At 38.2% G+C, this 16,418-nt stretch overlaps 1 protein-coding gene across 1 annotated transcript in view; it reads right to left on the bottom strand.

The window, feature by feature from the left end:
- Window positions 1-1,607: 1,607 nt before the first annotated feature.
- hpse2 (heparanase 2) overlaps window positions 1,608-16,418 on the bottom strand; it is a 61,240-nt gene continuing 46,429 nt past the window's right edge. The window contains exons 7-12 of the mRNA XM_037123958.1: window positions 14,054-14,147; window positions 13,489-13,595; window positions 12,953-13,067; window positions 8,861-9,006; window positions 6,016-6,162; window positions 1,608-3,496 (exon numbers count right to left, since the gene is read on the bottom strand). Of these exons, the coding sequence (XP_036979853.1) occupies window positions 3,334-3,496; window positions 6,016-6,162; window positions 8,861-9,006; window positions 12,953-13,067; window positions 13,489-13,595; window positions 14,054-14,147 (772 nt within the window). The 3' untranslated portion in view covers window positions 1,608-3,333. The remainder of the gene's footprint in view (window positions 3,497-6,015; window positions 6,163-8,860; window positions 9,007-12,952; window positions 13,068-13,488; window positions 13,596-14,053; window positions 14,148-16,418) is intronic.

The following is a 16,418-nucleotide window of genomic DNA, read 5'->3' as shown; positions in this document are numbered from 1 at the left end:
ATATACAGAGTAAACATCATGAAATCCTCAGTGTATGCTAACAGGGCAGAAGGGGGCCTTGCATGTCTCAAAATGGATCACTGAGTATAAACAGAGTAAGGCAGGCCTGGGTAACAGTTACCTCCACTAAGGAGGCACTGTCACGCAGGAGTGGCCAGACACGGCGCAGTCCTCCTAAATCACAACACCATTAGATTTTGTCGGAGGAAGTGACGCTCAGCGGTTATTATCACAACGTACAGGTTTATGTGAAGCAAACAAAAGTGCTTCCATGGATTGGCTCGATAAGATCCTGGTCCGAATGTCAGGAGGTTCTCTCAGGCCTCGTCGCTCTGTATCGCTTTAATTCATCACTTACAGGTCAGAGTTGCTTACTCAACAAACAGACTCTTGATTAATAAGTTACAGTTTGAAAATATTTACCGTTCAGATTGTGTTGTGCCCTGGTGTCGTACGTACTATACAGCTGATCTGAGAACATTTTAAACTAACACAGACAGCCGATTTTCAGCAATTCTCTTGAGAAAGTTTCTGATCGGAGGTTTGCTTTAAAAATAAAGCACGTCTTGCATATTCATCTGAATGTGCCTACACAGTGTGATGAATAACGTTCCTCTCCTCACAGTGGTCCAGGTGTTAACAAGTCTGGTTTGATTCTTACATGTCAACAACGTTGGCCTGTTTGAAACGGACCACATGTGAAATGAGACTGTGTCTGAAGCTCATTTCTGAGACCAAACATTTCTGCAACTTAGATAAAAGCAAAAGCCCATTTCCCATGAATGGGACATAAAACAAAAACATAATTAAAGGTACATGCTTTGGATCAAGGCCGCCGAAGAGGCCACTGGCGTCGATGACTCACGGTCATGAAACTTCATTACAACTTCAAGAATATCCTTTTATTCGTGTGCCGTTCTTTTTTGGGAGAATCTGAATGATGAGCGTTTTATTTAAAGGGTACACAAGATATGACCCTTCATCTCCGTTGCATATGATCCTCCCAGACAGATCCCAGTTGTCCGTGCTTCAGCAGACACTGAGCAAGGTCTGGGGCCAAAGCTTTAAGTCCGTCTGGGCCAAAGCTTCAGCCCGTCCTGGCTTCATGTTTCCCATCAACAGCTGTCCCATTCAGTGACAAGACAGCACTCTTCCCACTACAAAGACTCACTCCAGCTGCTTCCACATCTGGGGCCACAAAGTGTAACAGTATTTATGTGTAAGAGTGAGTGAGTGAGTGAGCGCACCAACAAAGTCAACTTTAATCCTCCGGGGTCTGGGTCCTTGGTTTAACGATGCAGTTATAATTCGGCATTGTTTATTGATAGGACGGTCTGTACCAGGGCACTTCTGCTCATCTTTGTGATGCCGTGCAGGTATAAATCATATCTTCTCATCTCTTTGTCTCAGTTTCTTCTCCTTGCAACCATGTGCTTCAGCAGATTCCAGCTATGTCCTGCTGCGGTGTCTGGATGCAATACCCAATATTAACTCACGTGATGGAACTGTTTAGACAGTTTACTTCCAAATCCTTTATTGTTAGTACGTTTACAAGCAGCAAGATTAATGTAGAGTGAAAGGTTGCTCTTAGACTGTTGCATGGGTGATATGTCAGTTTCACCGTTGAACACACTGAACAAAAACAACTTTTTATTTGTAGGTGTTTATTATCAATGTAAACTTTTTTCTTAACAAAAAATAATATATAGGCACACTTTACATATCAAAATAGTGCTCTCAAAAAGAAATATGAACATCTCTACATGAATTATAAACACATTCAGAGGACAAATATTTCATTTAATAGGTTCAGGAGCTGAATCTGCTCCTGTTGATCTTCCACCATGTTAAGAGTTTAGAGTTGGCCAAATCACTTCAACCAAACACTTTTACTTGCTTTGTGGTTTTAGTCTAGAGAATAGCAAGCCCATCTTTAAATAAGATGGTTAAAATATTATAGAATAAAACTAGAATAATTGCAGATGTGATTCCATTGGTTATGAATCATATACCATGACAAGGCAATTCCTTTTCTTGTGTAAAAAAAAAAAGAAAAAAAGTCTTAATTTGCATCTGCGTCATTCAGTTGCCCTGTTTGCCCATAAATGCATTTTTAAAAGTATTTCTGGCTTTTCTTAAGAGTTGGGGCATCGGTACCAGTAACATGACATGAGTCTTTTATAATAGAAATGTAAAAAAACAAAGTATTAAATCATATAAATTAGGTTTATACTTTATGTAAGTAAACATATCAAGCTTAAATCACTTATTCTCATCACTCTTATGTACAATACATTATCTAATAATATATGACAGTAAATCTGTACAAAGTTATGTCAAATATATAATGTGTATTTAGTAGAAAAAAACCCTAGCAGCATAAGAGGATTATAAAATGTGAAATCACACTGAAGTTAGTGAGATAGCTTCAAATTCACCTGAAAAAACTGTTATTTTAAAGTTATTTTTCAGATTTTTTTGGATGCAGTCTATGTGAGGACAAATGTTGGGGATTGGTTCACATTTTTCTTGAGCTATGCATTGCTGTAAACAGCACCCGCAATACACTCTGGCAGAAGTACTCTGCATTTAAACTGATTAAAAGTTGTGTCAGACAACTGTTAAAAGAAACAGATTATTCCCTTTAAGCCATTTGATATGGCAGGGCAAGAAACTTTCAGAGGCACGTCAATAAGACTGGACAGACACATCAGTAGCTTTATCAGTGGCACACACACACACACACACACACACACACACACAACACCACACTTGGTAAGTCCAGGCATGACCTTGCACACACCACAGCATTTTTTCTTTGTGGAAAGGATCAAGTCAAACTGAGGCTGACTTGTGTATGCTTTAGAAACGGTGCCTGTTCAGTTTTCTCTCATACTTTTTTGTCTGTCGGTCAGTGAAAGAAAAAAACAGAACTCTCTCTACAGACGCAGAGAAAACAAACCCTCGGTCTGATAATCCAAGAGAAGAAAATATAGCTTAATCAAGTCAAATAATGTGGACCTTTTAGACATTTAGGTGATTTTGTGATTTGAAAAGTGTTCAGTGCAGCCCTTTTTATATGTCTTGGGCACGTCTTTGTAATTTGGTAGAGTGGTTTGAATGTTACCATTAATCTAAAATAATGGTTAAAGAGGCTGCTGTTATACCAGATAATGTAAGGCATTCAAGCCAAGTGTCCACTCCACTGAAGTGACAAAAATCCTAATCAAGTTATTTTCTGCTCTCCCTGTTTTCCCCATGAGGAGCCACACAGTTTTTGGTTGGTAGACTTCTAATCATCTCTCCTATATTTCAGGAATAAAAGGGTTGGTGTTATCTTCGGCAGGCGTATGCATTAATGTTTTTGATGACATAAAAGCCTATGGTCATGGGAGGCATGGCTATTGTCCGTCCAGCCCTCAGTGTCTTAGGCTTCAGCTCCGGGAACGTCTCATTATCCAACATGAGCAGCTTCTCCCCATTCAGCTGGACGTATCTACAGAAACAAGAAGGCAAGAAATGCACACTGCAAAATGAAACTGACAGTTGTTGAAAATCCATAGATTAAATACATGTCAGTTAATGAGGTTTTTCACCAGAGCATGAAATGTCAATCAATATATCCATCTTCAGTTTTTAAAGGTTATGATTCTTGTACACTTGGGGGTGCTGTTGTTATAAAATTGCAGTTTCACACTCACCGTTGTTTCACAACAGCAGTATAAAATATGAAATCAAACTCATTTATATGAACAGTTTGCAGAACTGAAATGGTTCATTTCAAAGACTTAAGAAAATATCCTACTCCAGCAACAATCACTATGATGACTGTTTGCAGTATAAATTACAGAGCTATGACAACAGTCTGAAGGGATCATATTTGATATAAGGCCTTCAAAGACATACTGTTTAAAATACGAATTTAACGTGATTTAACTGTACCTAAAAAATGACTTTGCCCGGGACACAGGTTGTTAATATTGGATATTCAACATTTAAATTTCACTGTGTAAAAGTAAAATAAGTTGGGTTGAAATGAAAACAACTAAAACTGCTTTCTTTTCCTTTTAATCTGGGGAGGGAGGATTAATTGCTAACGGTGTGAATGATAAATGCTGCTACCCTAAATACGTTGTGAAATTGCTCGCGTGAAGCCTGTTAGAAAAAAATGAAAACATTTCATCCGTCTCTACTGTTGTTGAACAGATGACAAGTCAAGTTGCCTCATTTCTTTTTTTACATGTCTGGTTTTAGGTTCAATATGTTCACCATAAAAAATATAAAATGTATAAAATATGATTAAAGAGAAACTTAAACACTTGGTCAAATGTTAAGATGCACACTTGAATTGTGGGCGAAATGTAAGGATAACGCAATTTCCATCAGGATTATACCATGACACTTTCGACATGACAGTCACTTTATTGAGTTTATAAAAAATGCGTAATTTCTATTTTTACACAAACTATAGTTTCTTTAATAAACTCTTGTTTGTAACTTAATAAATCATGCTCTGAAGAGACACTATCCTTCTTTAAAGCTGTTATTAATAAATTTTTTTTACTGTTACACTGTAAAGTTCACAACAATACAGAGATTAAGGTCGGCGGTCTGGATATTTTTACGTGAACCTCAAATTCAATAAAATATCTAATTAAATTATGCTCAATAGTTAGAAGATATGACTAACACAGAACTGCCCAAAGCTTTCTTTCAACATGCAAGGACTTCAATACTTGGCCAGCGTTAAAAAGTCGCACTACTCAGAAAAGTTTATAGACATCTGGTGTTGCTAAATTCTTCATAAAAGTCTCCCTGCGCTGCCGGTGGTTAAAGAAAGCACTTAAGGTCTGAAAAAGGCCCGTTGTTAGCTTGCTCTCCTATTAATTGCCTTGCAATCCTGTTCTAACACCTAAAACATCCTCTGTCATTACGCTGTTATTGAAGGATCATGCCTGAGCCTCAATTAAGGCCGTATGTAGGTATCGTATAACACAAAGACACACACACACAAACACACAGTCTGGGTCATTAGGCTGTTATTCCAGGATTTGAGGCTTAAGTCTGAGTCAGAATAACAGGCCAGGGGCTTAAAGGAGAGTGGAAGAGACTGAGAGCATAAATCTTTAATTTTAAGGGACGTTTTGAGGCAACATGAATTATATTACCTCATTAGGTAACATGTAATATATTATAGTTAGTAAAACCGAATTTAGAGGTAAAATGGCATGAATATAAAAGGATGTAAAAGCCATTGATAAAACATCGGTTGCAGGCTGTAAAAACAGATTCCAAACAACAAGGAGTAGACCGGGCTCAGTAAATGTTTCTGTTTAAATAAGGCCATGCAATATATTATGACAGTCTGATTTAATACATTACCTCATTGTTTCTTCATAGACAAAAGAGGGGTTCAAAAAAGGGTTAATTCTTTATTATCTTTTATTTATTGTAATATTCTTTAAGAGTTCTGTTGTTTTAAGCTGCTACAATCTACTCTAGATAAAGACACAAAGAAGTTATTGCATGTAACCGAATATTTTGCACACTTTGTGTATATTCACATATTATACCGACTCGGCATGAATTATGTAGTTCAAGTCCATTGTTGTCTTTTAAGGGCCAGTATTTTACACCCTATTACGGTTGGAAAAAAATCAAATAATTAGAGACCCGTAAAGTTGATCATGAAATTCTCATTATACTTATGCTTCACCACCACACCATTTAGACCTTTGCAAAAGTAATAATGTTTTGAATACTGCTTCAACAGAGATTTTAATTGATATAAAAAAAGGTTTAATCTTTATTTTTATCAAGCAATGACGTGACTATAAGGTTTGTTGGCCGTTTTGCTAGCCTGGGTCTCCCCCCAGTGCATTTGTCTTGTTTGATCAGCGTGACTGATTGGAACATGATACTCTATACGAGGAATTGTTTGGATAGAAAACAAATATTCAATACTGCCCTGTGTGTGTATGTGCATGTGTATGAGTCAGAAAGAGTGATACTAACTTGGCTCTGAGTCCGTCAGTGCCGTAGGGTTGCAGTAGGTACTGATGGACGGTATTGTTCCGTAACGTCCCCGCCAACTTGATTTTCTTCCGTGACCGATGCAGGTTGATGATGTAGATTGTTATGGACCCTCTCACATAGTTATGACTAATAGCAGAGAGAAAATTATGAGTGACATTTTTTCCAAAGATAAGGGAAAAAAATGGCTCCTCTCCACATCTGTTAATAGAGATTCTTTATATATTACCTTGCCATACTGAATAATATTCTCTATAATTAAAGATGACTACAAAGAGAAGAAAGTCTTTGATTCTATTTTTTTTTATCACTTATAGCAATAGGATGCAACCACAACTCCTTGATCTGATCTGGATCAAAAGGCTTCCAGAAAAATAATAAAGTGAGATGAAGCCTGCTCAAGAATGGAATTCCGTCACACAGCAAGTTGTCCTTAATCATGGCCTCCGACCTATCATCTATATTTAGGATGAACCATAATAAACCACATTTTATTTCTGAAGCCTTTATTTTATAAGCCTATAAAGGCTACCCGATCCAAAAATGTGTTTCTCTTGTACAGTATCCAACAATCCAATATTAAAATCTGTCGCTGTATATTCCAGGCTCTGAAGAAGGGTGTGGACGCAGCGGGTAACACTTCTTAAGTTACACAGACAACAGTGTTTGAGTCCCTCTCCAGAGAGCAAAGCACTGGGGACACAACTTGATAGGGATACTGGCCAGAGGTAAATAACTAACCGAGACAGATAAGACAAACATGATAAAATCTAATAAAGGCCCAGATATTAGGAGAAAGACAACACAGCTGTAGTGAATACCACATGTCAGCCTTAGTGTTCTGGGTCAAGACTGTGCTAAATGGTCTGGTAGACAACTCTCCCAGTTACCACCTTCAGAATCTCCTGTCTTTAAAGCAATTTTGGTTTTAAGCTTGATGTTTATCTTTGTTCTCTTGGACACATTTAATATATTTGCTGGGAGAAATAACTTTTAAAGCATTGTTAATGGGAACGCTGTGTGTCTGGCTCTGTGATAAACTTGCGGAGGCTTGTCTCTGAGAAACATGGACCATGGCTGCAAGTGATAGATCAGATGGTTAGATGGGAAGAGAGATAATGACCTCTCAGGCCTTTTTCAAATGATGAGGTTCTCAGAGATTCAAACCAGGAACATAAACATGTGCCGATGCTGTTTGATGTTGGAACATCGCCGGGAAGTGAAAAAAATGCCACGCAAACCACTAAAGGGGTAAAAGGGCAGTGAAAGTCAAAAATTTAATCTGCAAAGACTTTTCAAACCACTGACTGCCTGAGCACATTTCGAAGTCTTCACAGTCTTACACAGTACAGTCAAACCACTAGGACTACAATGGTTCATCCACTTAAGGGCTTAAGTGGCAGACAATGACAAGATGGGTTGGATTCAAGAGGGTCTGCTCCAATACTTCACTGTCTGAACCAAGGGTAAACCCATCATGACGTCACCCATTGGTTTTTGGTCTACCGTTGTGAAACTTTGAGTTACAACTGTAGCCATCTTGTTTTGCTGGAGCCAGAAGCGATCATATTTAAACAAGAGGGTGGGACTGGAGTAGGTATGAATTCCTATGTCACTTTCCTGATTAGATCTGATTGACAACCCCAAGGACATGCCGTAGTAGCAACTTGTCAATCATAAAATAATCCCATAAAGGACACCCTGCTCTGTTTTACTCTAAATGGGACCATCATTTACAAAACGAACATCTTGCTGTATTGAACAGGACTTATAGCGATAAATACCAGAAAGTAATTTGGAAACTTTTGCTGAGATAAAAAAAAGTAAATCAAGTGAGTAATTTTCTCATAAATGTATATACAATCTGACTTTTTTCTTAATCCAGTGGAGTCAGCCCCTGCTGGCCATCAGAAGGTATACAGGTTTAAGACACTGGTGTTGCTTTTCAGACCAGGAAGCTCTTACCATATTTTATACATTCAGTGGTCTGAACCTACAAATCCAGGGCTGATTTGTATGCTGACTGGAGCTGAGTGGCATTTCTCAAATTCACCACACATACCAGGTGTATGTATGTCCACCTGCTGAAAACTACTCCAAATATTTGCGTGCATGCCATCAGGATGTTACGCAACTCATTGACTGTCTATTTGTGCAGCTCTGTACTATTTTTCTAAGACATGCCCCACCTGTAAACGAGCCCTGTCTAGAGTAAGGCCGTAAGTCTAGCCTAGTGCTGACAGCCACTGGCCTGGGTTAAATGATAACCTTGAACAGGCCATCGTGGCACTCTTCATCTCCTCCCGGCACAGACCGCCTTATTGTCCCTCCCCCTCCCCCTTGAATACCCCCCTCCAGCCAATCCCAGATGGGATAAAGGCCTCACACACCTTTCAGCGGCTCTTTGACGACAGGGAGACAGAATCCACACACCTGATAAGTGATACCCGTTAAGTTTATGGGCTCTGACCTGTGAATGAAGCAGACACCCCCTCTGCTTATTTATGGGAAGGTGAATGGCCAGTAAGGGATTTTGTTCTTCCTCAAAAGACAATGAGCCTCAGGTGTTTGCAGGAGGACATGGAGTGGAAGACGTTAAAACCAGAGCGGTCTGTTTTTCATTTAAATCTTCAAGGACATTCCAAAAGTATTGTTACACTTCACTGAAAGGCTAAGAGGATGTTAGTTCTGTCATCTGTCAGAATCAAATAATGAAAAATAAAGTAAATAAAAAATAAATCACAGTATTTATTGATAATAGGACACTCTTTTTGAGTTTAAATTAACTTTTCAAATTAATCCAAGTTCAGTCAGCTTTAGCACGTACTTGTAGTAGCTGGTACAGTGGGCGTAGATGCGTAGCTTGTCTCGTATGACTCGCCCCGGTTGAGGCTTCCTCTGCAGTCCAGCCACCCGCACAGCTAAAACCCTCGGACCAACAAGACGCTTGAAGACCAAAGAGAACCAGTAATCCTGTGAGGGCAGCACCACAACACACAGAGACACATTTGGCATCAATTTTATGACTTCAGGGGCTATTTTATCATCATAATATTCACGACAAGATTCCTTACTTGGTTGCTGTTTAAAGATACAAAGCAATACAGGGAGGTGTAGAAAGGGAGTTTTAAATATCTGATATAACTGTCAGCAGGAAAACAGTTTGAACGCATTGCCAACTCCAATGCATTGAAATGGAAGGGTAAATCTAACATCAGGATTTTTATTAAAATAGACCCCTTATTATAGAAATGTTGGATTCCCGTAAGATGAAATATTTCTAAATTCTGCCAGCAAAGCAGCTCAACTGTGACAGGATGAAAAGAGATATATTTCACAAAAAGTCCAAATATGTCAGCATTTTGACGCTCAATGTTAAGTTGTACCTTATTGTCAGATGCAATATGTCACATTGTATCTAACAACATCTGACATGTTTAGAATTGACAAGTCTTCAAAGTGACATTTTTCTAAAATATTTAGCTCCATCCTGAATTGTTGTTTTCTGTTATCATTGTTGAGGGGTCCGCTATACTGTGTCTGTAGTCTCAAGACTACACAGACTCAACACCTCTCTGAGAGACCCAGAACAACATGTGTTCCTCAGGAAGTTCCCATGCAATCCTGCATATGGCAACATTTAAGGGCTTCTTTTTTCCATGCAGGCTTTAACTTAATTTGCTGCCAAGGCATCGAAAAAGCAGAGCACAGTATGGAACTGTATAGTGTTGGCCACAGGCACAGGGATGGGTGGATGAGTGTATGGACAGAATTGTGATCTTTTATTAATACAAAGTGTACAAAGCAAAGACCAGTTACAGGTCTCGGGATTTTATATGCGCACTATGGCCGGAAAAGTGCTATCCTCTTGCATTCTGTTCAAATTTAAAAACTAAAATAAAATAAATCATTAATAATTTGATATATTTGCATCCTCAGCCCTGTTAAAATCACTGACCACAACAGGAATTGGCGAAAATCTATCTATTTTTTCATCGTTACAGTTGAGCTGCTTTGCTGGCAACTTCTTTATTCTCAACTAAATCTGTTTCTATAATCACCAGGACATTTCATGGCCGATTAAACTAAATAGAGATTTTAGAAATATTTCCTTTCAGGGGAATCCAATATTTCTATAACAAAGAGTAAATTTCAATAAAAGTCCTTATGTTAGATTAGCCCTTACATTTCAATGCATCAACGTTGCCGATGCTTTTAAACTGTTTCCCTGCTGTCAGTTAACTCCCTTACTACGCCTCCCTGCTTTTGCATTGTATCTTCAAACCAATAATTTAATATATATGGAACTATGGACAGTCCTATTAAAATCATAGACAGGAACAGAAACTGTGGTCCTAACTCCTCCGCTGTCTGCCTGTTTTCCGTCTAAGTGCCCCTCTGACTTTCTTGTCCTGCACTCTCCGTCTTTGGATAGACAGACAGAAACCCAGTGAAAATACCGTATTGCCCAGGAAAAAGAAGCCAAGTAAGCCAGTAATTTGTTAGGACTTCAAAAGTAAAATCATACACCAGAAGACTAAATACCTCAGCTGTATAGTTAAGGGAATAAAAGGACAATAACGAGGGGAATAAAAATTAACCTTCAGTATTTAGCTTAATGCAGCAAATGAGAGTCAGACTGTCTGGTTGAGAGCCTGTTAATCCCTGAGAAATTCAAAGATCAAAGTATGAGGTTATACTATTACATTCAAACAAGTTTCCTTGTCGTGTTTTTAATTTAACTAGGCCCAAAAAGAAATTAGCAATCATCAGCAAGCTCTAATTGGGTTTCCCAGAAAATAATAAAAAGATAACAGCCATTAAAAATGAACAGAAAGCAGAAGTGTACCAACAATATGCAGCACGGGAAGAAAGAGCTATTAGAGAGTGCAGCTTACTGCCTCACCTCCCTACTTTGTATCTGAGACTGATTATTCTCTCTGTAGGGAGACAACAGGCACGTGGTGAGTGTCAACAAAACAGGAAAAGAAAGGATAATTGGGACAATACAGCCAGTAAGAAAAGGAGGTGACACATGTGGAAAAGGTGAAGTAGGTGAGTCATTCAGTAGGCGGGAGATTTTGACTGGATTCTACAAATGGAGGAGTCATCCTATATAGGGGAAGAGGCCAGGTCATAAATTTCCCATGCAGAGGACAGGTTGGCCCTGCAGTGAATTCTCTCAGCAGGTAGGCTGGTGGAGCCTGTAGACATCCAGCCATGTTAAAAGCATTGTGATCCTAGTGGGAGATCATCATTCCCAGAAAAATAATGGAGACGAGGGGGGACTTCGGGTGAGCCATCTCAATTGTTTAATATATCATACTTAGAATGAGGCAGAAGAAAATGCATGCCCGCTAGGGAGAACTAATGAGAGATTTAGTGAAAAATTATTGCCAGATCTTTCAAGAGTGATTAGTTCATGAGTCCAATAACATTAGCGGTTAAAATGGTATTTTGGGATTTCCAATACAAAAGAAACCTGAATAATAGCAAATGTTTCATTTTCATCATCCTTCTACTTTATTGAAGAATACAAATTATTACACAGCTACATTTATTAATCATTTAACAATGCAAAGTTTGCAAAGCTAAATCAAGTTTGAGTCCTTTTTAGCTATGTCACACAAAAACAAACAAAAAACAAGACACATTATAATACAAACGTAGGAGTTTTAGGAGTCTCACGTACTGAGGAATGAAGCTGTAGGTCCATACTGTAAGCGTCTGACTCCTGCTGTGCCTCAACTTAATATAAAACCCCTTTTTATGACCTTAATAAATCATTTTTATGAACTTGGCTCATGGTAGCATTTTATCACTTCATCAAACTTTGAAATTTTCCCGCTGCAAAATGAGTTCAGTTTAATACTACGATAGGACTTCAAAGCCCACTTTTTAAAAAGAAATATATAACAGAGGAACATGACAACTTTGAGTAGAATAAAAGATCATTACAACCTCTGTCCATTTTAAAATTCCATACTATTCCAAACTTTAACTTTCAGACCAGATTTGGCTGGCCTATCGTAGCCGTTCAGTCCACACTCCTATGCAAAAACTGGTCAATGTTCCACTGTCAAACATCTCTGCGCAAAGAGGAAGTAAACTTACTGGCAATACCTATAGAAGAATAGAATTTTTCCTAAACATCCTGAATAAATAACATTTTATTTCTTTTATAAATAAGAGCCTAAAATGAGTTGAAAAAGTTAGATAATCTTAACTGTGCCCCCCTCAATCACTGTTTCTGTGAAAATGATGTAAATGTAGCCCTAAATCCAGATAACAGAGTTTCTTTGTTAGAAATGATAGTATGTTTACTTTTCTCTTAACTACATCACTGCATAACTCAAACATTTTTGTACAAGCTCAATATTTGGTAATTTGTGATGCTATCAATATGAAATTCAAAGATATTGCATACTGTGTGGAATACTGACTGGATTTGAGGTGATTAATGAATTGTTGTGGACCCTGCATGAGTCAGACCAAACCAAGGAGGAACTTGGGATTGGGCAGTTCCATTTCACACAGTGTTGCAGGCTATTTTACTAACATGTCTGTGTATCATCATCTCGGGTTGCAGATCTCTCACCGTCCGACTGTCCCGCACAGAGAAGCACACAGTTGCGATGGGGGTTGAGGGGAGCAGTGACACTGTCCTGAGCTACTGACAAAAGGCTAAGGTTACATGGCATTTCGCCCCCGCGTCTAACCACTCATCACCACTAAACGCCTTTCATCTCATCTAATAGCTCCCACGGGAAAGAGCGAGAGGTGCCATCAGAGCACTAGGTCTGTTATAGAGAAGATCCTATGCCTAACAAGACTGCACAGGTCAGATCCTTATTATGACAATGAAATAATGAGCTAACAGCCATTCCAATCTTTGCCGAAGTAAAATTTAGAGACTTACCGGTAAAGGGTTAAAGTGCTGGTCCACCAGGTGCGTGTATCCGTAGTCAAAGAAAGAGTGACGTAAGACAACATCAATCCCCTGCATAGCAGCCATTCCTAGTGTGTTCATCCACCTGAAATACACATACAGAAAGAAAAGTATCGATCAGGGAATACATAATCCTGACAATGGTGATGAAAATGATTGAACACTTGCCTAAATTGTGTAAAATGACCTCTAGAACATCAGTCAGTTACTTGATTTTAGCCACATTAATTTTGCAACATCTTCATCTTCCACAAGAATGACTTTCATTTGCAAATGCGCTGTTATAAAGACAATCAATTCACTGCTAAGTTTATTCATCTTATATTCTTATGCCCATATCTATCTATTCATCCATCCATCCATGCATCCATCGATCAGTCCATCTTACACTTGCAATAAATACTATTTCCAAACAGTAATCTTGTGCAGCTGGTTTCAGTTCATTATTATCAGCGGTATCATTATCTACAGAACACAAGATGCTATAGTGTGATAACAATACTTACAGAAAGCCAGCAGCATACGTGTCAGAAAGGTTACTGATGCCTCCTGACCACGCCGGCCCTAGTCCACCCAGCCACACCTTCTTACCGGGAGTATGTGTGTTCACAACCTGCCGCAAGATGGAAATGTATGTCAGTCAAATCCATAATGAAATCACCTTGTGAAAGCTCCATTACAGTTTTTTTTTTTTTTTAAATCAATACTTGCATTTTCATTTGCTGTTATTTTGATTTCTATTTACTCTGCAAACTGCTGAAAGTCAGTGCAGTAAACAAAAAGAAAAATCTCACGGCCACTGCATTTTATTGAATATTTTTAGATTTTGTTCTTGTGTAGGATAGCTTTTTCTTCCCTGAGGTACTATTGCACTGTTTATCTCAAGTCTGCCACAGCAGATACTGTTAATTAACTCAGATTGGACACATTTTACCCAGATATGATTTATGTGTATAGTACAGATTTTGAACTATACACTATAAATCAGCTGCTTCAATAGTTTTTGTACAGTGTACTGTACATACAGCAACTGTAGTTTATATTTCACAACTTTGAGGGAAACGTAATTACCTTGGTGACTTTAGTGATCTGCTCTGTCAGTGTGTCCAACAGACGAGTTTTTAGGAAGTCCTCCACTTTGTTCACTCTGCCATCCATGAAGTAACTGGAATGGAAAAGCAAGAAAAATGCTGTGAGAGAAACACACTGTACTCGAGGTGAGCAACAAACTTCAGTTTTATCCCAGCGCAGATGTGATTCATCCATCCACCCATCCATCTGCTTAACCTTCTCAGAGTTTGAGCTTATGTAAAATTGATAAATATATTAAAGCTTAATGGCATTTGTGTATTTTGGCGCCCAACACTGTTTCTGAGTGCTATACCAATGTCATAAATTCAAACTCCAGGTCTGTAACCATTTGTCAGACGTTAAGTAGGTGCTAACTACAAACAAAGCTCATTACATCATGACAATGTTATGTGTGGTGCGCTTGTATGTTGAAGTACACATGTATGTAGCGCTATGATCCTCCCCTCTCACGTCACATAGTGCAGAAACAAGTAATGGGGGTAGAGTGGCTGAGTTAGCGACACCATTCACCATATTACAAGCCACTGTACCATCAACATGATTATTAAGCTGTTAATTTAAGGAAAAATATTATGAAATGTTGCTTTAAAATGTTAGAACTATATATTATATAATCATACTATATTGTTCATGTGCCACAACCAAAAAAAAGTCCAATTTCAGTTAAGTAAAGTCAAAACAAACTACATGGTGTCCTAATGGTAAGAGCCCATTGCCATCGACCTTTCATCACTTTGGTAAACAATATAATGCTAACTATAATGACGTTTAACAATACCCCATAGATCAATAAAATTATAACTGAAAAACAACATGGAAGCTAAAATTCTGGAATTGGGTTCCCCATTAATCACTGTAGCTCATTATGGACTCCAATTTGGGTAATTTTCACTGATCTCACAGATTTAGTACAAAATGCATCCTTTCAGAACAACAGTTTTGATTAACAGGGACTGACATATTCACTTTTCACTACACTGTGATTGCGTAAGAAAAGAATCAGAAGCATTTAAGACTGAGACTGAACAATGCAGACTTCCATGTGTGGTGATTCTGTGAGAGAGAGAGAGGGACAGAGACAGAGAGACAGAGAGAGAGAGAATAAAGATGATAATGAGAGATGATGTTGAGAGAGCATGATGAGAAAAGAATTTATCGGTAGTCAAAGCCAACGTCCCGAGGAAAATCTGCCTGTGGCCAGTCAAAAACCTTTCCAGGATCCTCTGTTAGAGTCCAAGAGAGGAAAAGAAGAGAGCAACAACCACACGCAGTTCATGCTTCAAGTACCATAAAACACATTTTATTTACACTGCTGCATAAAACAAAACCATTTGCTGCGTGAAATTGAACTGATCTTTATCAGAAGAATGCACCTACTTCACTAAACAACAGCTAGATTTAAACTTCACAAATTATGGTTTATCAGTAAATCCTGAGAATTAAAAATGGACGTGCCCTTGTGAATATCCAATTAAACCATGACAAATAGTTTGGTGCACATTAAAAGCAGAAAGCATTCCCTCATGATGGCATTTTTTGCACAAACCAATCAAATATTTAATTAAATGAAATTATCCAAAATTATTTCTCCACACATTTGCATTCATTGGTACTGTTTTAGTACCACGACACAATAAATGAGATAACAAATAAAATCTGTGTTTCATTGCTCAGCAGATATCTATTTCAATCTTAGAAAGCAACAAATGTTAGCAATAAAGTATCAGCTCAATCCAGTGCTGCTCAGAGCTCCAAGTTTTTGTGCCAAACTTAGTTTTTTGTTCTTTTCCAAAACACTCCAGGAAAATGGCAAGTTACAATTCTTAGTCAGCTGTACATTTCCCAAGCAAAGGTTAAAAGAATTAAATGGATGAGCCAAGAAAGAATGGAATTGCATGTGAAATTCTGTATTGAACCTGTTTTGGGAAAGTGTGTCGAAATGACAGTGACTGTGTTGTTGAGGCAGTGTTGCAATCTGAACTTAACCTTGTTAAACTTTTGTCACAGACTTGGAAAAGTCCCAAGCTCCTGGCCTCAAACTGTAAACAAGCACCGATTAAGTCATAGCATTGCACATTTATTTAGTTATCCTGTCATCTTTTTCAAGAGCTAACAATAATTCTTCGGTCTGGTTTCCAGGGAAAGAAATTCCAGTTCATATATGGAAACAGAATAAAGGACGGCACAAGTTGTACTCGTACAAGTGACATCCTGTACTGCATATCAGTGCTACTGCAGATTTTGGCTGCAGTCTTTAAAAACATCAGGTAACAAAGCAAAATAAGTTGTCTTTACTAAACACCATCTGGCAGTTAATTACAGCCAAAAATATGAAGAAAACTTA

Source organism: Acanthopagrus latus, chromosome 15 (assembly GCF_904848185.1).
Source record: "Acanthopagrus latus isolate v.2019 chromosome 15, fAcaLat1.1, whole genome shotgun sequence".
Classification (NCBI taxonomy): domain Eukaryota; kingdom Metazoa; phylum Chordata; class Actinopteri; order Spariformes; family Sparidae; genus Acanthopagrus; species Acanthopagrus latus.
Note: the sequence above shows the minus strand (reverse complement) of the source record. Positions and strands in the feature narration are given on the sequence as shown.